The 25,489-nt window shown below is 40.7% G+C and overlaps 1 protein-coding gene across 1 annotated transcript in view; it reads left to right on the top strand.

Annotated features, from left to right (window-relative positions):
- The window catches only part of Tmem232 (transmembrane protein 232), a 208,078-nt gene extending 183,533 nt beyond the window's left edge, over positions 1 to 24,545 (top strand). Inside the window, exons 12-13 of the mRNA XM_055628376.1 lie at positions 9,889 to 9,982; positions 24,101 to 24,545. Coding sequence (XP_055484351.1) covers positions 9,889 to 9,982; positions 24,101 to 24,331 — 325 coding nt within the window. The 3' untranslated portion in view covers positions 24,332 to 24,545. The remainder of the gene's footprint in view (positions 1 to 9,888; positions 9,983 to 24,100) is intronic.
- The last annotated feature ends 944 nt before the right edge of the window (positions 24,546 to 25,489 follow it).

Consider the following 25,489-nt stretch of genomic DNA (forward strand, 5'->3'; position numbering starts at 1 on the left):
TCCTTCCTTCCTTCCTTCCTTCCTTCCTTCCTTCCTTCCTTCCTTCCCAATCCCACCCTCTCTCCCCCTTCTCCACACATGCCCCTCCCCAAGTCCACTGATAGGAGAGGACCTCCTCTCCTTCCCTCTGACCCTAGCCTATCAGATCTCATCAGGACTGGCTGCATTGTCTTCTTCTGTGGCCTGGAAAGGCTGCTTCCCCCTCAGGGGGAGGTGAGAGCAGGCCAATCAGTTCATGTCAGAGACAATCCCTGTTCTCATTACTATGGAACCCACTTGGACACTGAACTGCTATGGGCTACATCTGTGCAGGGGTTCTAGGTTATCTCCATGCATGGTCCTTGGTTGGAGTATCAAGTCTCAGAATAGACCCCTGTGCCCATATTTTTTTGGTTCTGTTGCTCTCCTTGTGGAGCTTCTGTCGTCTCCAGGTCTTACTATTTCCCACTTCTTTCATAATATCGAATGGCTAAAAAACACTTAAAGAAATGCTCAACATCCTTAGTCATCAGAGAAATGCAAATCAAAACGACCCTGAGATATCACCTTACACCCATCAGAATGGCTAAGATCAAAAACTCAAGTGACAATACATGCTGGAAAGGTTGTGGAGAAAGGGGAACCCTCCTCCATTGCTGGTGGGAATGCAGACTTGTACAACTCTGGAAAGCAATCTGGTGCTTTCTCAGACAATTAGGAATAGCGCTTCCTCAAGATCCAGCTATACCACTCCTAGGCATATATCCAAAAGATTCTCAACTACACAACAAGGACATTTGCTCAACCATGTTTGTAGCAGCTTTATTTGAAATAACCAGAAGCTGGACAACCCAGATACCCCTCAGCTGAGGAATGGATACAGAAATTGTGATACATCTACACAATGGAATACTACTCAGTAATAAAAACAAAAAACAAGGAAATCATGAAATTTGCAGGTAAATGGTGGGAACTGGAAAAAGATCATCCTGAGTGAGGTATCCCAGAAGCAGAAAGACACATAGGGTATATACGCACTCATAAGTTGATATTAGACATATAATATAGGATAACCCTACTAAAATCTGTACACCTAAAGAAAGTAATCAAGAAGGAGGACTCTGGCTAAAATGCTCAAGCCCCATTCAGAAAGGCAAAGAGGAAGGACATCAGAAGAAGGAGAAAACAGGAAACAGGACAGAAGCCTGCCACAGAGGGCCTCTGAAAGGCTGGCTCTACCCTGCAGGGTATCAAAGCAGATGCTGAGACTTATGGCCAACTGTTGGGCAGAGTGCAGGGAATTTTCTGAGAGCCCAAGGATCCTAAAACAAGTACTGTTGGAAAGCCTGGGTATGCTTTCAGATGGTTCCACCGTGGTTGTGTGGAGAAGTCACACTGTCCGGTGAGAACATACAGGGTTTGCAAGCGTCCTAGGAAAATACCACTACGTTTCGGGGAAAGCTGGTCTGAGCGGTAGCAGATGATGTAATTTATTGTGGAACTATCCAGGTACAAGTGACAAGCACCAGCAGCAGACTTCAGTTTTGATTTAGCTGTATTTCACATCTTAAAACCTTAGGTTCCATATCCATCCAATCACCTATACAAACATAATTTTGTATCTCATTTTGATTATTCAGGAAAATGTACTTTTTACTTGGCTTTCATACATGTACATGCAAATTTAATAATACCACTAGGTAAAAATAATAGCATAATAAAACCAAATCCCTATGCTCCAGATGAAGCAATGAACGTTACTAAAACTGAAACTATGTATCTCTCTGCAATTGGTTGGCTCTCTCTTCATTGCAAAAGGTAAAACTATCATACATTTTATCTTATTCTTTCCTTTTTTTTTACAGAATTATTTTCTTCAACTCTTTGCATTCTTAAAACTGCATTATTTATTTTTACTTGTTTGAACATTTTTAATTAAAATTATACTGTCTTCTCTTATATATGTTTTACCTTTTATACTTTCATATTTTATATGACTTATTTGTTTATTATGTCTAAAATTAAAATTTATGCTCTAAAGCATTAGAATATATAAATAGACTGCTGTTTTTAGCCTTTATACTTTTGGTAAAATCTGGATTATTTCCAGTTTTCCATTATGGTAAGAGAGCTGCTTTGACCATTCACTTGTGTGTGTCTTCTCTTCCCTTGAGTTTTGTACGGGTCCTTACTTGACCCAGACATATCTAATATCCTTTTCTTCTTGTAGTTATTATCTTGATAAACTTTACATTTCATGTGTTAACTCTTTCAATTCTAGCTTATGTAGGTTTTTAGACTATAATCCATGTAAGATTCTATTTTCTGGTGAAATTCTGTTTTTTACTCTTTTATTTGAACATGCTTATTATCATTTTCTTTTCTCTTTCTTTCTTTTTCTGTCTTTTTTTTTCTACCCCCGCCCCAGTGGTGGCAGGCAAATAAACCAAGCACCTTATCCCAGCTAGACAGACAAGCTGTTCTGCCGACCGCTGTGTCTATCCTCAGCGTGGCTGTCATGGCTATTTAGAAGCCTGTGTCTACAATTTCATTATGGGTTTTCTAAGTACGTTTTAAAAAAAGAATGGTGAAATTTGTTTATGAAAAATTATGAGCGAATGGGTTGGAGAGATGGCTCAGCATTTGGGAGCATTTGTTGCTCTTGCAGAGGACACCGGTTAGATTCCCAGCATCAACATGGTTGACAACTGGCTGTAACCCCAGTTCTAGAGGATCCAGTGCCCTCATCTGGCCTCAGCACCACACACATGTGGTACAGGAAAAATACCCACACATATTAAATGAAGATAGATTTAAAAAAATATATACATATATATGTTTATGTGTGTGTGTGTGTGTGTGTGTGTGATTTCAGAGACCCAAATGAGAGACTGAAATATTTACAAAAGGTGTCTTTAAGTTTGCAGGTTCAGAACTTCAAAGTTTTCACCCTGTGCTACTCTAAATGTTCTAAGAGCTGACCTTGGCTTGTCCACAGCTTTAGGTAGGCCTCAGACCTTTCTCTGTTTAAGTATTAAGCAAACCCCTTGAGGGCAAGCCTGGCTAGGAATGCAGCCCTCACTTTTTAATGCTCTGTTCCTCAATTCTGGGCTGTTGACAGCTCTGAAGTCTAATTTTGTGTCACCAATCCTTTGAGGTTTCCAAGTTTCTACTAACTTCTTTCTAAATAAAACTCCTTTTCTTCAGTTTTTTGTTTTTGTTTTTTCCTTTTGCTCCATAAAACAGTTGTGTAAATCCCCTGTGGAGGTGCAAGGCTTGTAAAATATTGCTTTTTTCCAATGGTTACTTTCTCAGAAGTTTTGGCGGTTCTTGTTCTGGCTGCATCCATGGGCCATTAATACTTTTTACACAATTTTATTAAATAATCTTTGACTTTTGTAATAAGTACCACCTTTAGGCCTCAGTTTTATAGTGACATAGAAACACCACAATGTTTTTGAATCTTATGTCAAGCTGTGATACAGGGTCACAGAGGCCTTGATCTGTGCATGCCACCTGCCCCTGTGTCCTGACAGAACTGTCTCTCAGGAGTAACTTCCAGGGCTTGAAGAAGAGCATTGCATAAGGAACTGTCATCTCTCACACCTTTTGGAGAGCGTCCATGTATATTTCTCATCCTCGAAATAAGAATGAAACGGAGTAAGCCACAAATGGGTCTTTCCATCCACCTCAACAGGCCTGTTGACAACCATACATAATCCATCTTCTATCTGTAACTCAAAAACTGTCTCATACCACTTTACATCAGTTTCCCAGAGTCCTTTAGCTGTCTGCTTGTGTTTACCTGCATGTGAACATGACAGTGTCTAATGTTTCCTTTTATTGTCTTTTTATCAATCCTTATGACAACACCCTCTTTGCGAGGAGTATTGGTTTAATGACTAAGAGAATACACTTCATCCTACTCGATTTTAGGGTCCATCCACACCAGGTCTCCGTACTCCTCTCCACATAACCCTTTTGTATTCCCCCTGATTGTTGTGCCAGTATTTTGCAGTTTGTGGTGTACCAAACTGAATTCTCCAAAAGATGCTCCCAAACAGGACTATCTAGTCCCTGTGAATGTGACTTGGCTTGGAAACCAAAGAAGTCTTTCCAAATGCAATTAATAGGAGGGTCTGAGGATCATCATATCATCCTGGGTTAGGCAGCTCCATCAAAGAAAAACTGTGCTGGATATATTAACAGGCAGGTGGAATTCTACTCAAGAACACTAAACAGGATGAAGGGCTTGACCTCAGGTTACTTGAAGCAAAGAGCAGGATGGTTTTTAAGCTCATGAGAAAGTGCTGGAGGAGAATGTGATTGGACGACTGTGTAATTGTAACTTAGCAGTGGCTCCCAGACTGCTTCCCCACAGAGATTGGTGGATGGAGGCTAGCTTCATTGCCAGTTATACTTAGTGGAATAACTCCAGCTCACTAAGAAAGGCATCCTGGGTTGTAAAATTATCGAGAGGCTCTGATGAGATCTACATTTCAAAGGGCTGAAAGAATTTACAATTAATGACTTTCTAAGGCGAATACTTTAAGAGAATGGAGGTTAAGAGCCTGTAGCCTAAAAGACCTAAAGTTTAGTTAGACTGAGTCAACATTAGAGTTATTTTGGTCACGTGGCTCTTAAATCCAAGGACAGTATTCCTATGCGCTTGAAAGAGCTGCCGTTGTGAACCAGAATGGAAGAAACATGGAGACACAGAAGGAAGTGGCCACACAGTCGGATAATCTATTTCCTCAGCCAGGGGACAGCAAGTATAGCCAAACCCTCCGAAGCTAAGAGAGCTTAAGTACCACCCCACCCCCCCCCCCCCCCCCCCCCGCTGCAGGAGCTCTTGAAGGACTGACTGCCTACACTGCAGGGCATGAGGCAGTGACTCACAGCAAGAGACTCTCTCCCTCTCCCTTACTAGAAAATACCGGAATTCCTCATCTCCTTACAGACCATCACAATTGCCACGCGAGCTAGGAGCCATGACTTCCTCCTTTACATGACGCTGATAAGGACAAATGCAATGCTGTGACGATGGATACCTGTAAAGTAGTTGGCGCATGCCTCACCTCCTTGAGGTGGAAAGTATTATTTTTCCATATTAGGGATACAGCAATGCTATATGACAGAAACAAATCATGTGCTTAGCTATTTGTATTATTTTACTAAAGGTTTCCTTTGTTCTCATATTGTAATCCATGTGGGTTTTTTTTTTGTTTTTTTTTTTTTGGTGCAAATGAGTCAACAGATATAACTAAAAACCATATATATATGTATATAGAGAAAAATAATTAAGTTTTCCTTCTAAAATTTCTCTTTAGCATTATATAATTTGCACTTAAAATGTTATATATTATGTAAGAGGGAATTTGAGACAACTTACTTAAACATTTTTAACCTTTAAACAATTTTTAGGATTCTCTCTTACTTCTCTGAGTACTTAGCATATCTTTGAACTTTGGAAAGGCCTGGCTTTTGTGGAGGGAATGTAGTTAACCCAGGTGTCAGCCCCTGCCTGTCCTCTGCTTTCAGAGTCCCCCTTCTCTTTAATGTTTTAATAGAGCGGCGAGAGGAGAGGGCACTGCTTCTCAAGATTACCAGGCGAGACGGCGCCACGTTCCCAGTGCCGGGTTGCTGCCTTTGAACCAGATATCTGCCTCACTTTGCAGCCTGACCCTGAGACTGTGATTCTCTTTTGGCACTGGATCCTGAGCGTTTAGGAGAGAGACTCCTACTGCTGGCTTAGGAAATACAGATGGTTGAAGTATCTTAAAGATTTCACATGTTCATCAATCATTCAGCAGACATACAGACATCGTGTGTTTACTGATACTGTCTTAGGCGCTTGAGACTGGAAAGAAAACAGACAGAAATCTCCTTGGTTTGGGGAGCTACTCCGAAAAACACTAAGTTCACACGAGCTCGTGATACATGTAAAGTCACAACTGAGGAAAGTGTAATGAAGCAAGGGTCTCCGAAGGATCAAGCCCTGGGGCACTGAGCTTGAACTAAAGGGATTGACCTAATCAACATGGAAGACCAGAAGAAGAGCTTAGGAAAACAACTGGCAACGTATACAAACAAACAACAAGGAGGGAACAAGGATTCTGAAGCAATTGCGAGTGAACCTGTGAACTAGAGATCCATGAAGCTACGGAAATAAGACAACTGGGAATCACAGGGAACTACTATCACAAACACACAGCGCACGTCAGGATCCCTTAATGGGGGGATGGTGAGCAATTGGAAAGTCCAGCGTCTCTTCTTTGATTCCAGGCAATCTTCTACCTGTGACCACTTTAAAATACAAACAAAATTAAAGTCAGCTACATACTTTCAACATACTGGTTCAGAATATATATTATCATTCCAAAAGGAAAAAAAAAAAAGGGAGAATAGTGATAAAATACTGGACCAAATCAAAACTGGAACCCAGCAGGGAAAACTTCAAATCCTATAGTTCTGTGTCAGACATCAAAAGGTTTATGCGGTTCCCTGCTTGCAGCGTCACCAAATACAACAGTTCTCAGTCTTGGGCCGGTCCCAAGCCCCGTCTTTCGGTCTTTTGCCAGGTATCCCAGGTCTCTGGCCTCTCCGACACTTTGAGGTCTCCAGCACAATCCAGGCCTCATCTTCACAGTTTCACACAGTGGCCTCCCGGAGCCTCTATGCAGGGAACTCCCCTTCACACACTGCAGCTTTCCTTCACCAGAGGGGGAGATTCCACAACCCTTTACCACCGTATCCTTCAAGATGTGACTCGACAGCTGGAACTACAAGGCCGATGCTGCCAACTTCTACTGCCTGTTTGGAGTAGAATCGGGTCCTCCCCTTGAAGTACATTTGCATAAGCTTTGATTGGTTGCTTTCCTAAACTGAGTCTTTAGACTTTTCCTCTTTTCAAGCTGGAAGATGAGCTGGGTGAGGTCTTGCCCTCAGGGCTCTACTCCCTTTATTCCATTCCCCATCAGACCTTTCTTTAAACTTTCAATTCTTTGAGCACAAGACATGGCTCCAGTGTGAAATTTGCTCTTTTTCTCTTCAAACTGTTCAAGGACATTTGCTCAACCATGTTCACAGCAGCTCTATTTGTAATAGCCAGAAGCTGGAAACAACCTAGATGGCCCTCAGTTGAGGAATGGATACAGAAATTGTTGTGCATTCATACACTGGAATACTACGCAGCTATTAAACACAAGGAAATCGTGAAATTTGCAGGCAAATGGTGGGAACTAGAAAAGATCATCTGGAGTGAGGTATCTGAGAAACAGAAAGACACACATGGTATAAACTCACTCATTAGTGGCTATTAGCCATATAATATAGGATAAACATACTAAACTCTATACTCCTAAAGAAGCTAAACAACAAGGAAGACCCTAGGGAAGATGCTCAGTCCTCCTTCAGAAAGACAGACGCAATAGACATTAGAAGCAGGAGAAGACAGGGAACAAGACAGGAGCTTACCACAGCCAGTCTCTGAAAGACTCTACTGATCGAGGTATCGAAGCAGAGGCTGAGACTAATGGCCAAACTTTGGGGAGAGTGCAGGGAATCTTATGAAAGAAGGGGGAGATGGAAAGACCTGGAGGGGACAGGAGCTCCACAAGGAGACCAACAGAGCAAACAAAACAAAACAAAACAAAACAACCCCAAAAACCCTGAGCCCTGGGGGCCCTGCAAAAACTGATACCCCAACCAAGGACAATGCATGGAGAGAACCTAAAATCCTGGCTCAGATGTAGCCCATAGACTCAGTATCCTAGTAAGGGGAGCAGAGGCTTCCTCTGGCATGAACTCAGTGACAGGCTCTCTGATCACCTTCCCTTGGGGGGTGCAGCCTTATCAGGCCACAGAGGAAGACAATGCAGCCAGTCCTGATGAGATCTGATAGGCTAGGGTTAAATAGAAGGGGAGGAAGACCTCCCCTCTCAGTGGACTAGGGGAGAGGCACAGAGGGAGAAGAGGGAAAGAGGGTGGGGTTGGGTGAGGAGGGGGCCACAGCTGGGATACAAATTGAATAAATTATAATAAGTGATAATAAAAATTTTTAATAAAAAATTAAATATTTATTTTTTGCACCGGTTGCTCTTTTTCATTGTAGATCTGTGTAAGAATGGTTACTAATAACTAAGCAACAGATGTTGCTTAGTTAGGTGTCTTGAAATCTTCTCTGCCAACAAAATTAGTCCAGAACTTATGAACTGAGCCCCAGACATATTCTCATGACAGGGAAAAAGCAGTCATGCTCTCTGCCATAGTGTCACGAGAATGGTCTCTGCTCAGTGGCTAATTTTGTTATCCCCGAAACCTCTTGAGCTGGGTCGCACTGCTGTCAGCTGTCTTTTAATGCAGCCTTGCGCTCAGTTTGTGGAGAGGGCAACCTATGATCTTGACAACAGTCTGGGTTGTTTGGGATTGTCCACGGGACCTCTTTAGCCAATACGTTTCATCAAATGAAGGAAACCCAGTCCTGGTCCTGGAAGCTTTGTTTGGGCCAGTTGGGACTCCATGTCCATCATTATTTGCAGACTTTATTAGAATCGACTTCACATATTTTAGTTTCCATATCAGCCCTCAAATGGCCCTCAAGTCTAGCTGTCTCCTCATTTCCTTCCTCGGCCTATTTTCCCTTCTCCCTCCCCACCTGATCCTCCTGTTTTAATCCACTAACTGCCTGCAGTTCACCCATGGAATCTATTCTATGCCCCCCTCCCAGGGAGATCCACGTCCCCCCACCCCGTCCCTTCCCCTATACATAACCTCTCTGGTGCTGTGGATTGCAGCTTCATTTATGTAACAACTTGCGTCACAACACTAGACGGAGAAAGAGCTAACCGGGACGGGCATGCATGGGTTTTTGAAGCCTTAAAGCCCACCTCCAGTGACATAGCTCTGCCGACTAGGGCACAGCTCCTGATCTATTTTGAACAACTGGTAGACCCAGTTGGGGTCCACCAACTGGGGACCAAGTGTTCGACCAAATAAGCCCCCGGGGCTGTTCTCATTCAAACCACCACCCAGAGCAACAAATTCCAAAGAAGAGGATTGAGTCCAGAGGAGAGATGATGGTGGTTCACAGGGAAGTGGGCACTGTGGTGAAGGGAGGCAGAGATCTAAAGAGCATCACTGTAGGCTAGAATGTCACCTGTGGTTCTGCAGGGGACAGTGGAAATTAAGAGTGCAGAACGCGCTAGAATGACATAGGCAACAAGCATGAGAAAAGTAATGTGAAGTACTCCAAATGATACATTAGTCTGACTGCCTTTTAGGATATTGAAATTTCTCCAGAGTTTTGCTCCTTTGCCCCTTCTCTAAGCCTCTTTCTTTACAACTCTCTTTTCTCACTCAACCCCCCCCTTCCACCGTTTCATTTCTTTACATATTTTTCCCTATGCACTCTTCTGTCATGGTAGCCGAAACAGTAGAATTATTAGGGGTGTAATTTGGCTCTAAGTCTGCCTTAATTGGGGGCCAGCTTCAGAATAGCAGCAAATCTGCAAGCTTTTGCTAACGTACCACAGTGATACACTGACTTATGGTCACTTCCCCATGGAAGGCATTGATGTTCCACCCTTTGTGTGCTCACATCTCATGTGCTGTGTATCTGCTGTAGAGTTTGCTTCTGCCACAAGACGATTACCTTTTTTTTTTTTTTATTTTCGAGTTTTCATTCTACATGTCATATCTTACCCTCAAAAAATTTAAGTTTTGGTAGTCCAAACTGACTTTGACAAACTAAAAGCTCATGTGCCAGTAATATAGTCAGAGCAAGCACTTTCAGATAGTAGAGCAGTATCAAGATGCTTAATAATAAATTACGACTTAAATGAATCTTAGTGAAGCACAGTTCCTAAATCTAATGCTGGATGTGTTTTTTTGTGTGTTTCTTTTTCGAAGGGAGCATCATTCTGTATTAGATCTTCCCATGATTCCATATCCAGATTTCTTCACCAAGGCGGAGAAGAGATTGGGAGAAGTCATTGATCGTCTTGTAAGATTTTCTTTCTTTTTAATTAAAAAATGAAATATATTTACATTACTTTCCCTCTTCCTCACCTCCCTCCAATCTTTTCCATATTCTCCTTTAAATTCATAGTCGGTATTTATTTAATCGTTGACATATGTGGATACGTACATACATACATACAAATATATTTTTAAGTATATAAATACAACCTGCTCAGTTTGTATAATATTAAGTGTATGAACATGATCTCAGGACTAAACATTTGGTATTAGATACACAATTTTGGGTCTCTTCCCTGGGGAAGACTATTTGTCCCAATCTTAGCCTTTGTTAATAACCCGAAGTTTTTTGTTTTATTTGTTTAGAGTTGAAGCCCCTCGGTATTTCTCCCTTTCATGTCAGCATGTCTAGCGGTGTCATTCTGGTTTAGATCTTGTTTAGGCAGCCATGTTGATGAGACTTCATGGGTGTGATGTTCAAGAGACAATTCATGATCGTCCATTGCAAGCCTGACTATGAAGCAGCGTGGTGCTTACACAGTGGGATGCCCCGCCTTATGTCTTAACCGAGGCAGGGTAATTTGTGAAAGACTAAGTCCTGTTTCCTGCATTAGTTCCAGTGCCTCACAACACAGCCTGGTATCAGGTCGTGGACACCAGGTGCTTCTACAGTGTAGAACAAAAATCTTTTTTGGGGGGAGGGGTTGTCTTTTCAAGACAGGGTTTCTCTGTGGTAACCTTGGCTGTCCTGGACTTGCTTTGTAGACCAGGCTGGCCTAGAACTCACAGAGATCCACCTGCCTCTGTCTCCCTGAGTGCTGTGATTACAGGTGTGTGCCATGGCACCCGGCTTAGCACAAAAATTTTTTTGCTCTCTTTTCACTGATCATTCCTTACCTTAACAGTTAAGGAGGACCTTTATCCACTTTGTACATAGTAGACAAAGAGTTAAACAAGCCACGGTGATAGAAAAAGATTCACATAAAACACTTTAATCCATTTTGCTTTATTGTGCTGCAACTTTCTTGCCTAACATGAATCATTTTATTTCTACATTTCTAAAGCAACAGGGCTGAAGCAGAACAGATGTTATTTTCTATATTCTTATCAACTACCACACGGAATCTATAGAATACAATATACATTTAAATTATTTTTGTTACTTTATTGCCAGTAGGTCAATATGTTCTATCAGATTTTAGTTATGTTCTAGATTATATTTCATTCTACTTAACTACTGATTTCTTTAAAAATAAGACATTATTTCAATTACTAATCACATTGAATAGTTATTTATCACATAGCACTTAACTATCACATAGCACATAGTTATTTATAAATAACTATAAATAAATAGTTATTTATCACATAGCATGTGATAAGTAGTTATTTATCACATGCACTCTGATAATAGCTATATACGTTAGGTTTTAGGAACGGATTGATTTTTGTGATGCAAAGTTATTAGAGGCATACTAGTGTTCTTCTGTAGACTAACAATGATTTTGCTGTTCAAGTAATGTATATTAGTCTTCTCATAACCTTCTGCTAATTCCTAAATTTCAACATCTGTATTTTTAATCACTTCAACAAAATGATATGAGATGCATTACATAATGTAACAGCTTGCCAACATTATACATAGATAATGTGCTTATATAAATAACTATATAGATTTTATTATATAATGTACACACACATATATGTATACAAAAGTTAAATGACTTTGGGGTCTTTAAGGCTAACAAGACAGAAGAAGATAATAGTTTGAATGAAAGAAAAGTCTGGGAGATGGCTTCTATGAGTCATCACCTTTTGCTTTTTCCAAAGCTATAAGCATTATCTAAGAAATCACTGCTGTGGGCCTGCTTGTCTTATAGTGGAATAAGTATGAAATAGCCCTCTCTGGAAAAAGGTTGGAAAGAGTATTAAATCCAAATTGTTTGATGTACCACCTACTACTGCTGATGTACTGCTAATAGTGTGTAGTTTTAAATTTGGGAAAGGCTTTGGAAGAGTCTTTGGGTATAATATTAAAGCTTTCTTACACATACTATCATAGGTATCTGTCCTTACACTTCACACTTTGAAAATATCTCTGACATTAGTTAATTCAATCATCGCAGCAGCCCGGAACGTTGAAGTATGGATTGCAATTCAGTTACTCTCTGGAACTTGTTTATTTGTTTGTGAATACTCTAACAGAGTGTACAACTGCATGCCAGAAGAAGGTATCAGACCCCAGTAGAGATGGTTGTGAACCACCATGTGGTTGCTGGGAATTGAACTCAGGACATCTAGAAGATCAGACAGTGCTCTTAACCACTGAGCCATCTCTCCAGCCCACTTTTAAAGGGAGCAGAACACTGAGTCTATGCACACAACGAAATCTCCAGATCTCGTTGCTTTACCTTCCCTCTCATGGACTCACAGCTGATTTTACTGCTTAGGTTAGAGTCATTAAGCAGAACTGTAAGCATGGAGGACCTGCAATGTTGAGAAGAAATAGAAACATACACTGTAGCTACAGGCACAGCATTCCCCTCATGTCCAACTTATTTTGCTGAGCAGCTGTAACACGCAAGGAACAGGGGGTTAGCTTTTTACTCAGAATGAGTCCAGTTGCTTTGTGCATTGCCAGTAATCCGTAGCATGATGACTATACTGAATGAATAGGATGAGTCAAGTAGCAAGTCGTGTTTCCATTTCCCATCAGCTTCTAGGAAGCACAATGATAATAATAACGGCAGGCAAGAACCAAAACAATATACTGCATCAATCCAGTTGAAATAGTCATGGGCAGCTAAAACAAACTGGCATTATATTTATGGTTGGGAGGCTAATGAAAAGGACTTTGATATTATGGATTGTTACCATGCCAAGTCTGAAGAATGGAAAAAGGGACCAAAAACTGTTTTCTGGACCATAATAATATGATAATCTATTAACTGCTTTCATGTATGTTGATATGTTTACACATACTATTTGGGAGGATTTTTTCTTTTAAAATCTTATTTTAGTGGCAAGTGTTAAAGAGTTAATCATCACATATGGGTAATAAGAAAAGGGAGCTCTTTCGGGAGGGAAAAGGGATAAATACAAAAGAAGGTGGGAGGAAGATAAAGGAGAATAACAAGATATGAGGAATTGGATGAAGAAATGACAAAGGGGGAGACTGGTTAGAGAAGGGGGAGGAGAGGGAAGGAGGTCAATAATAAAAAAAGGATGTTTGAAAAAGTTACAAGAAATCATACTATTAACCATTTCCTTAAAAACACCCCAAACACTACACACAATTCTGCACATAAATATACATATACAATTTTAATGAACTTTTCTCATCTAGGCTGACAGTGCTCCCTCCAAGATCCAAAGACCATCTAACAAAATCCCAATACCAGCCATCAGTAGCCCCCTTTGTTAGATAGGGCTGTCCAAAAGATTCCCCAAACATACAGCCTACTGCTGTTACCTTGGTTCCTCATGAGAAGGGGAAGATAAGTGATGAAGACAGCATGCACTTCAGAAACAGTCATACTATGACCTGGAACTGATCTGAATTCCTCCTCCCCGAGGACGAGCCTTCATGGTATCAGAAGACATCATGCAAGCTTCTAGAGGGAGGCAACCAAGATTCCTACGTTAACAATGCAGTAGTGACATGCCTACCTTGGCAGTAACCAACAGATCTTTAACTGGACTTAAGACTTGCTTAATAAGAGAAACAAGATCTTGTACTGGAAACCTACCTAACTACTCAGCACTAGTGAAGCCGTGGTTATCAAAGGAGAATCCACAACTTGTAATTTACTAAACCAGCATGATCCCTAACAAACATCTGTAAACTTTTGTCCTTATTCCCACAGATAAGGATAGTACTCGCCCCTTACCAAGAAAACTCTTTGCAACTCAGACCACCACAGAAAACCATAGCCAATCAAAATGCAGACTTATGGAACCATGTCCCAATGGATACATCTACAAAAACAAACAAACAAACAAACAAACAAACAAACAAACAAAAAGCCTCTTGTTCCTATGGCTTAGGGAATAGTTTGAAATCAGGGCCAGGAATGCAAAAACCAGAGGACCAGGGAGTTTGCTGTGAGACTGCATCTTCTGGTAACATGAGAACCCATAAAGTCTGACCAACATGACTGTCCAGATGTGAGCTGAGCAAAGATGACACCAACAGACATGGGAAACTGGATGGGAAAAACCCACAAGGCTTCAACTCTACACAAAGAATTATAGACAGCCAAGGAAAGTTGGGAAATGAAGAGGTGCACCAATTGGTTGTCCAGTGCCAAACGGTCAGCCTTGAAAATACACATGCAAGTTACATCATTTGGACTGAACAGGTTATAGTTAGGAATAAATATCTATCTATACATCTTGATAGATACACGTACACTTATAAATATACGCGTGCAATGACAATTAGTAAAAAAGAGGTCATAAGTTTACAAGAAAGTGGGGAGGGGTAAATGGGAAGGTTTAGAAGGATGAAAGGGAAAGAAGAAATGTTACATATATTATAATTTTAAAAACAAGATTTCTTATAAACTGCTTTAAATGAAATTAAAAAAGAAAGTTAATCATCACTTTCGAAATTACAGTAGCATCCTGTACTTTGGCCCCAACTTTGTTTCACCATTTCTGGTTATGGAGCTCACCTACACTTCCACACCAAGTCCAAGTTCTGCTAGTATGACAGGAAGTCATCTGGGAATCAAGCCTCATTCCAATTCTCAGCCCAGCCCTCTAGGCTCTTCATTACTTATATATTACTCAAGGTCAACCTTCAAAGTCCACTCAAGTCCCTCATTGTTCATGCCTCTCTCTTTCTCTTTATTTACCATTCTCAAAGAACATAGGCTTATCCAGTTTATAATATCTTCGATCCAGTCTTCTGAGAGATACCGTTTTTATATTGAATACATAACCTTACCATTGTCTTTTCATTGCACTTTTAATGAAGATTCCAACACATCCTTTTCTTTGCTTCTAGCATTCCTTCCTCTTTGCTTCTAGCTCCCTTCCTCTACTTCACATATAGAAACAAATAAATCCACCATGATTTATTCCTTCTCTTACTTATCTATAATCATACCCTTAAATAATCAATATACTAGTATATACAATGGTATTGGTGTCTCTTTACGCCCCATAACAAGTACTTAAGGAATGACTGCTTTGTAGTTAGCTGATACTTCATTTTCATGGTGGGTTTTGATGGATACAACAGTTGCAACTGTTGTATCAGATAGTGCCCAACGTGCAGCAAGGCTGAGGATAGAGCCCAGTAATATAAACAACTAACTATATGAACAAAATGTCATCTGTCTCCTAAAACCTGCACGCTTCTTCACCAAAACTAGAAAAGCCTTCCAAATTAAGCAACAATGACAACAGCAACAACAATAAATGCTGTCCACTGATGTAACCCCAGGTGGCAGGTTCCAGAATAAAAACACCAGAAAAATGAAGAACAGAACCAAAAACACAAGCAAAAACAAGGTCACTCGTCTTCTCCAGTACATAACAGTCTCATAGCAATGGTCCTCAATGAAGACAACCAGCTGAAATTCTAAAGACTGGAAAAGAACAATAAATATGTTTTAAAAAAACAACTTGAAGGTGATATAAATGTATTCCAAGAGAATACAAACAGCTGTAATAAATAAGGCCAGTCAATTTTAGAGGGAAAAAACTCAGTAAAGATAGGGCCACTTAAGATAAACCAAACGAAAATAACGATTGAAGTGAAGACAACAGTTCAAATAAGACATTTAGGGGGAAGCCTCAATGATAGAATGAATCATGTGGATGACAGAATTTCAGGGCTTAAACCCAAGCCGGAGAGGTAAAGATTATTAATAGAATTTTTAAAGTGTATAAATGGAGCTTACAAGACCTTTGGATCACCACAAGAAGACAAAAATTTATGTGTTATCCTCACAGAAGGAGCATAACTACATGCTAAAAGAATAGAAAATATTTTCAACAAAATCATAGAAGAAATTCTCTCAAATCTAGAAGATACCCATCCACATACAGGAGGCTCAGAGAAATGGCTTCTTCTCCAAGTTAGCGTTAGAGGCAAGACTCCCAGTGTCATATCATAGTTCTGACACTAAATATACAGAACTGCTTATTGACATTGCAAAAGAGAAATGCCAAATTGTGCATAAAGGGAGGCCACGAGATTAACCGCTGCCTATTCAGTCGGAGCCTTAACAACCAGGATATATTGGAAGATGTATGTCAAATTCTATTAAGATTACAACTGTTAATTCCACCTTATATTCATAACTGAAGGAGAACCAAAAACTTACCATGACAACAAGACACTGAAGGAATTTATGCTCACCATGCTAGCTCTACAGAGAATAATAGAAGGGGTATTTAAGATTGAAGAGAAAAAAATAAACATAACCCAGGAGGCTACAAAAATAAAACAAATAAAGCCAAGACAGTGGTTAAACAAAAGGGCGTGAAGAAAACAACAAAAGGCCTTTCTCTGAGGTACCTCCAGGAGCAGCATGGTGGTGGTGGTGGTGTTGGGGCTTAGGAATGAAACTGGTCAGCTGCAGAGCCACAACTTCTTGGCACTGGAACCTTCCAGTCAGAGGAGCTGCAGGGCTGGGAAACAGGTGGCAGGAACCAGACCAGGGCTGTGATCAGTTTCCTTGTTGCTGCTCTTGAGAATGCTGCTCTCCCATCTATACTACAGAGGTCCCATCATTGTTCCTGAAACAGAATACTAGAGGAGAACAACAGGGAGAAATGGCTGCTTCTCCAGAGAATGACTCCCAGAGAACCATCTCACGGGTGATAAACATAACGTAATATCCAGCAGCCCATGACTGTCTAAGGGAAGTCTTATTAATGTAATGAGCTTGGCAAAGTGATTCATGTATCCTCCCAATGTACACCTTGTAACACAGGTGATATGACAGAAAAGGACAAGTGCCCAAGCAGTAACTTGGGGATGCTTCTGTTGTACCATCAAGCCAAAAGAGAAAGAAAAGTAGGTATACCAGAGGAGAAGCAATGTAACGACTGTGGGGAACATTTCTGTTCCCGCATGAGTCAAAGCCTGAGAGTCCACCCTGGAGATAAAGAGCATACATTTAAAGAACACAGTAAGTGTTTTGACTGTACAGACAAACAGGTACATTAGATCGTTCACGGAGCAGAGAAAACGTGGAAATGTAAAGAATGCGTTAACTTCCATAGCACATTATCACCTTAAAAATCTATCTTTAAAATTCGTACTGGAGAAAGTCTTACAAATGCAAGGTGTAATGACACACCCTTAACCAGTTACTCAAGTCCTAAACCACATTAGAAAGCTGACACTGTAGAGAAGCCTGTAAAGAATGTGGTAACTCATTTTGTTATTCGTCAGACCTTAAAAATTATTAGAGAACCCATACTGGAGGTAGATCTTACAAATGTCATGAATGTGACAAATCCTTCACCAGCTCCTCAGATCGTAATCTACATTAGAGGATTCATACTGGGGAAAAACTTTACCACTGTGGTTATTGTGACAAATGCTTTACAATGTCCACAAAATTAGTGCACATCAGAGAATTCATACAGGAGTAAAACCAGATATTTTAGTAAATGTGACAAATCCTTTACCTGCACTCAGGTCTTAAAAAAACCATCAGAAAAATGTGCTGGGGAGAAAATTTTCCATAGTAAATGATGTGCCATATGCTTTATCCAGAGCTCTGTCCTTACAGACCATGGTAGGCTACACTCTAGACTATCATTATGAACATGAGAAACCTATGAAATCCTTTCAAAGTGTTGAAATCTTAGAGAACATCAAGAGTTTATATTGGAAAAAACCTAAATATGTGACAATGTGGGAAAATCTTCCATTAAAGCATTTTACTTTTCAACCTCAAAAATTCATTTCGAAGGCAAAATGGGGAAGCCTAAAGAATGTACTCTTGTATAGCAATTTCCTGTAGACTGAAATATTCCATCATGAGGGGAAGCCGATTAAGACAGTAAATTAGCACCAAAAAATGGCTCCAGGAAGTCCCTGAATCTGAGCAGACTTACCAGGTACTTCCCTTGTGAAGAGTACACCAAAGGAAAAGAATGCTGAGTTACTCTCAGAAAGACCAGCCACCAGAGAGAAATCCCTGGATGAAGACGCATAGACCAGTCGACCAGTCATGTTGGATGCGGCTCAGGCCCACTGAGTCATCAGGAAAGGACGCTTTCCAGCCTCTTCTGTTGCCTGGAGGTGTGCGATGTGCTCCAAGTTTTGGGCATTTATGAGCTGCATCCCAACCTGGGGTGGACTTTTGTGGTGTAGCTGTCTTGAGTCCCTTCTGCTCCTATATGAACTCTTTACCACATTCCTGTCATTAACCCCTGGACTGCTCATTGGTTCTCCAAGTTGAACTGTATTGGTATCTATCCTTTGGTCTGCTGTCAGTTTTCTTTTTAGGGTAAATATCTATCATCTTTCATCTGTCTGTCTGTGCTATGTCTCCCCAGGAAATGTCTGTCATATAACATATGCTGAAGCCTTTAATTCTTCCTCCAAACTTGTGCATTAGAAAGCTCATATTACAGAGAAAGAATTTAAATGTTTACCATTGTGTTGGATTTGTGCCTTATCCCTCCTTAGAAATTCAATTCTAGAAAACCACCAAGAAATGCATTGAAGTTGTCAAACATTACCTAGTGCTAAAAATAGATACATCTGTAAATTGAAAAAAAACCCATTTAATAAAACCTCATTTTAAAAAAGAAAACAATGAAAACGACAAAGACAACAAAATGAAATGATCAACACACATGTATTATTTAAAATTATTATTTAAACTCTAAATAGTATTTATTCTATCAAATAATGCAGACTAGAACCTGGATTAGAACCAGGTTCCTTACTTTTGTGGATTCTATGATGGGCACTGACTTAGGGTGAAAAGATGAAGAGATCTTCCAAACAACCAGGACCAAAATGAAAACAGAAATTATTATCCTAATATTTGACAAAATAGACTTCAAACAAAATCTAATCAGAAGAGGTAGAGTCACTTTGGACTGATAAATGTGGAAAAATCAATCAAGAGGATATGATAGTTCTAAATATATACGCGCTAAAGACAGGCTTAACTGGTTTTATAAAACAGCACAACCAGATCTTCACTCACAGGTTAATTACAAATCAAGTAGTTGGGGACTTGACTATCCCCATCTCTCCATTAGGAAGTTCAACAGAGAAACACTGGCATTAAATGGCACCATAGATCCCAAGTTGACCTTAGAGACATAAATCACAACACAGTAAAATTCAGAGATTGTAATACCTCACTGTCACCACTGGAAAATTCAGCAGAGGGACAATGGAATCAAATGACACTCTACTTCAAAAGGACTCCGCAGACAACTACAGAGCATTCTACCAAGACACTACAAAATACACATGCTTCTCTACATGTGTGAAAGTTTGTCTAAATTAAGTCTCATATTAGGACACAAAACAAATCTCAAGAGATATGGGAAAATTGAAGTAATTCCTTAAATTCTGTGTAATCACAGAGTATTAAGACTTTAACTACAACTCAGCAACAAAAGAAACAATGGAACCTACACAGACTTATGCAGAGTAAATAATACACTACTGATTTATGAAGAAATAAAAAGTAAATTTTAACAAGTTCTGGAATTGTGTAAAAATGAATACACAACAGTAACACCCATAAAAGCAGTACTAAGAGAGAAGTCCTTAAAGCTCAGGTATGGAGGAAGGAGAATCTGAAACTAGTGACCTAATGGTGTACCTTAAGGCTGGAAAACCAAGAAGAAATCAAATCCAAATCACTAGATGGGGATAAATAACAAAGATCAGGACAGAAATTAGTGAAATAGATGAAAAAAACAAAACAAAACCAAAACCAAAACAAAACAAAAATCAAAAGTTTGGGTTTTTGAGAAGGTAAGCAAAAATCTCAGCTAAATCAACCCAAATAAAGGATCCAGATTAGTAAAATTAGAGATGAAAGGGAGACATTATAACAATGAAAGCCAGAAAAATCACAAAGAAATACCTTAAAATTTTATATTCCACTGACCTACAAAATCCAGATGAATTTCCTGATAGGTATGACATATCAAAATTAAATGAAGATGAAATAAATAATACAAGAAGATCTACAACAAATATAAAAATGGAACCAGTACTTAAATAAATCTCAACTTAAAAACAAAACAAAACAAAACAAAACAAAACAAAACAAAACAAAAAAACCCTGAGGTCTAAATGGCTTCAGTTCAACCAGATCTTCAAAGAAAAATTAGGACCAATCTTTGACAAAACCCTACATCTTTTCATAATAAAAGCTCTGGAGAGGGCAGACATCTCCACTAAGTAACGGCTCCATATGACCCACCTGGAGCCAAAAGCATACTTAAATGGAGAAAAACTTGAAGCAGTCCCACTAATGACAAGGACAAAACAAAGGTGCCCATTTTTTCATGCCTATTCAAATATAGTACTTGGATCAGTTATTTCCAAAAGGATCCAAGACCTCAGTGTTAGATCTGAAATTACCAGAAGGTAATCTAGGGAGTTCACTTAAAGATACGAGTAGGCTTTTCAAATGGACCTCAGTCAGAAAATAAGGCTAACAACCAACAAATGAAAATTCATGACATTAGGAAGCGTCTATACTGCAAAGGAAGCCGACAAAATGGGAGAATCTCTAAACCTGACACACCTGACAGAAAATAAGACTCTAGAATATGGAAAGAGCTTAAAATCTAGATATCAACTAAATAAGTAACCTGTTTAAAAACTAGCTTAAGGAACAGATAGTTTGCCAATGAAGAAATACAAATGACTAATAAATATTGTAAAATATGTCCCCCATCGTTAGCCACCAGAAAAATTCTACCAGTCTTAGGCATGTAGCTAAGGGACTCCATAACTCACAACACACATTTCTTCACTTCCATGTTTATTGCTTCTCTGGTCACAGTAGCCAGGAAATGGTATCAGCTTAGATGCCCATCAGTAGATGAACGGATGGTGAAGACACCACACCCTTTGGTCATTGGACATACAGAAATCAAGTGGCAACTTTTCTGGAATTTTCCTTCCTCCCGACTAGACTTGATAGTGATAGACAGTGCTCCATGCCGTATTTGGAGAGAAGAGTCATTGACAGTTTATCCTACGGTGAATCCAATGAGCTACTGTATTAGTGGTATGGTGGTTTTGTGAACCACCAATCATTTTCTTATCGGAACTGAGGCCTGTCTCATGCGAAGGGATACATTTCTGCTACTATCAACCTGGTTAGGAGCCAGTGGCCGGGCAGGTCATAGACCCTCGGGAAAACCTCATATTACTGTTTTGCTAAGTGCACATGAAGTACTCATGATTATATACATATTTCAGTGCTGTACCCAACCTCCTTACTACACTGGCAGTGGTTAATAAAGTAGACCATAACTGCCTAAAATAGTGATCGAGTGTTCAGGTACAAATGGGACAAGTATATCGCCCCTTCAAAGTTCAGGGAACATTGTAGACGATGATGGGGCATGCAGAGATTAGCAGATTGTAGGTAGCTCAGCCCTGACAGATATAGCTACATCACAGCGCCCATATCTTTGGACGCTGGAAGGTCATAAGAGCCATAATCTCAGCAAGTCTCCCATGAAACAGTCTCTCCTAGAAATGACGGCATAAGAAGGACCAGAACAATGGCGATGTAACGGAAATGCTGACATGAAAGGAGAATAAGTTGTGGGGTTCCTCCCCCTGAGATAAAGAACTACAGGCAGCTAAAGACTGCTCGGGGAAGGGAATTCAGCCTCATCCAGTGCTGGTTACCCAATGCAAAGCGGTCACCCTTGAAGCCATACAGCTACAAACAACAGGATCAGCGTGCCATGCTTATATCTATTTTTTTGCACACGCATATACACACAAGCATATGTGTATGCCATAATAATAAAATAAAAAGAGTTGAGAGTGGGATGGAGACATGGGAGGGGTTTGAGGAAAGGTGACCTAGAGGGCTGGAGGGATAAAGGGAGGGGGCATGTAATGTAATTCTCTTTTAAGTAAAAACAATATAAGAACTTTAAAAAAAAAGAATGAGGATCAGGAGATACAGAGCTAAAAACTGTCTTTTGGTCATGTCACAGCCATGGAACTCATGTTGCCCTGGTTGCCTCCATAAGGCTTACCCGAGATTAGGCACTTCCATGAGACTGGGCACCTCCACATTTCATTGTGTGTGGGAGAGTATACTGTACAAGTCCTCACATGCCCTTGAGGGACTGTTGGCCATTGATTGTTATTGGGGCTGGGCGTCCTTCTCTTCAGTGGGATAAACCCTAATTCATTGCCCTTGCTCTACTAAATAAGCCCTGACCCGTGTTTGGGCAAGAAACTGATTAAACTTGGTGGTCCACACACAGAAAGTAGACATGAAGGTCAGGGTGGGGAGCAGTTGCTGAGAAGAAGGGGTTCAGCTGGGGAAAGGACAGGAGTAGGGTCCATGTAACCATGACTAAAATTTGTGGTATAATTGTGTGAGACAGCCCCCCAAAATTTAAAGGGCCAAAAATAAACCGTAAGACTTAACATATGAGAAAACAAAAACAAAACAAAACAAAAAAAAACATGTGTCTGTTGCTATTGAATATTCCAAATTTGTAAACTAAGTGAACTTCAGGTTGTGCCTGAGAGACCAAAGTGACAACTATCGTTAAAACCTAGAGTAGGTGCCTAGGTGCAGTAAAGTAGTTAGTAATGCCCTGAGGGGAGAGCTACCTCGCTGCATTCTTTCCCCACCCACTAGACGTACGGCTGCTAGGAAACTGGCCCATCCCCCTAGGGAGGGACACCTGGTCATTAATGGCCTGGGAACCTTCCTATAGCCAATCGATTCAAAATGTAGCATTTTGACCAATAGATGCTTGCCAGGCAGGAATTGCCCCTGCCTTGGGTATGCTGGGAGGGACCAGAATCTATAAATCACCCAACTAACCTGGGCACACGCGCTCAGCTCCCACCGCTTCGGCGGTGGGGCTGTGTGGGCCCAAGCTGCAGCTTGTAATTTACAATAAAAAGACCCTCATGTGTTTTGCAACGGAGTCGATTCCTGTAGATCTTTTGGGGGCTCTCGAACTGGGTATAACAGTGCCTGAATATTATGGATGTTTTCTCACAGTTTCCTGTGTATTTCATCTAATAAATTATTTCCTGAGAAACCGAATATGTAATAACGATGTTCCAATAACATCTCAAACACCGTAGTACCTTATTTCTTGTATCAGTAAAATGTAAACAGGCCGTCTAGTATAAGCGTTTGTGATAGCTGATGTGTTAGTTTTAATGTTTACTCCTGTGAGTACTTCAACATCCTGCACAATTGTATCCTTGTCAGTGAGGCCCAGCGGCCTGCGGTGGGTGTTGAACTGAGGGTGAAGAAAGACTGTCACAGGCAGGACTCAGGGGTCCCCAGCACATCAAGCCTGGGGCGAGTCCACGCTGAATGGTCCAGGGCTCACTGCTCCCGGTAGCCACCCCCTCCGCCAACCATGTGAGGAGAGGGCATTAGCATTTTGTCCTTTCTCATCGTTAGCTCCAACACTGATGACGCGGTTCTAGCTCTCACCACCCCACACACACTGGTCTGCAACAGCCACGAGTGGCATGACTGTTACTTGTGAAATGAACCATTTCAGGGGATAATTGGAAATGAACCATTCTTAGGGGATAATTCAGCCTTATTAGGGATAATACAAGATTGCACCCTTTAATATGAATTCTCTGTGCTCTTTTTCTGTTTGTTTGTTTTGCTTCGGCTCTATCTTTCATTTTATTATGTACGCTGTCATGGAAATATCAGTATTGAGCAAGACAAAATACCCTGCGCTGTAGAAACAAATCCTTCTTTTAAGATGAAGTTCAGTTTCTGTGGGGTGTCTGTGCATTCTTCAAATATGCTAGAGCGTAAGACAGCTGAGGGGCACCTCTGCACACAGTAAGAGGAGTGGCATCGAGCGGTGTGCATTTGAAAAGCTATCTTGACATGTAATTGTTCATGGAAAACAATATGCAAATGAATAATTATTTCTGTCGCAGTGGCAAAGAGATATGGAGTGGCGAATGCGGGCAGAAGCAGAGATCAAGGACCAGAAACAGAGAGATGACGAGGAAAACGAGAAAATCCGCTTCATCAAAATTATGAAGCAAAGACAGAAGAAACTGAGCAAGACACTGAGCGAGATAACCAAGCCTTACGAAATCCCTTTGTTGGGGAACAAACATGAAAGTGGGATCCCTAGGCTGCACACAAAACAGCAAACCAAGTGAAGTGATGGAAGGGGAAGGGATACTTTCTTAGACGTGGCTCAAGGCCGTTTTTAGAAAGGAGTTGTTATATCTTGGTGCCAGTTAGTCGGCACAGTGTAGCCTTACTCCCGGCCCATATCCCAGCCTTAGCCCCCTCCTGCGTCCCCTCCCCCTTCCCCTGCCTCTTCTTCTCCCAGATCCCCTCCCCCAGCCCACTGATAGGGGAGGTCCTACGAAATGAATAAATGTAATTAATAAAATAAATAAATAAATTTTTAAGAAAAGAAAAAAAAAAGGTCAGCTGCTCTTCACACTTAGGCGAAGCGTGCCACCAGCCACGCCCGCGCCCCCCTCGGCGGGTCTCCCTTGTTCTAGTGTAGCTCTTCAGCCACTATCAGTGTTCCCATTCACAGCGACATGAGAAGGATGGGAATTGGAGATTAATGAGTCAGGGCATAAGGGGGTGTGTGAGAAGTTTTCTCGAAAATACAAGTGAACGTGGGCTTAAACCCTTTCAATCGCTTTTGTTTGAATCCAGTTCTGGTGCCTCTAGGATCTGTATTTGATCATCATTTTTTGAAGAACTAAACCCCCTTTGATAAATGGCTGTGCAGCCCATCCAGAAAGGCAGCTCTCCCAAGGTCGCTGTGGTATTAACGGATGGCCAAAGAGACCCCCGAGTGACAGCGGTTTTAGTTTGCCACATGAGTTTAGGAGAATGGATTTGAAGGAGCCCTGAATGTTCAGTACCAACTACTGAAGGCTTTCCCCCAGTCAGGAATTATTTTATCAGTGCTGTTTCACTTCATCGGAGACTCTCAACCTATGGGCAAGAATAGGAGTTCCTATGGTGCCTTATAGTACTCCTTTTGAAAATACAGAAAATATGTTTTTCAATTTCATTTCAGTTTCACAGATGTGGTTTGGTGATACCAGGAGGCAAGTACTTTACTGGGATGTCAAATGCCGATACAGATCGGAGTGGTACCCCAAATTAGAAGGGGCCTAGGGAGTATCTACTGCATCTAGAGAACATTCCTGCCCCCTTATAGCACTGTGGGGTTTCTCCGTCTTTCCAGAAGGTTCCAGTAAGAGTTATTTTCAAAGGAAAGTTACTGCTTCACAAGGCTGGCGAGGACTTTGGAGGCTATGTCTGACCATGGGCCACACATTTGTTCT

The sequence above is a fragment of the Psammomys obesus genome, unplaced genomic scaffold, assembly GCF_907164565.1.
Source record: "Psammomys obesus unplaced genomic scaffold, mPsaObe1.curated_primary_1811, whole genome shotgun sequence".
In the NCBI taxonomy this organism is placed as follows: Eukaryota; Metazoa; Chordata; class Mammalia; order Rodentia; family Muridae; genus Psammomys; species Psammomys obesus.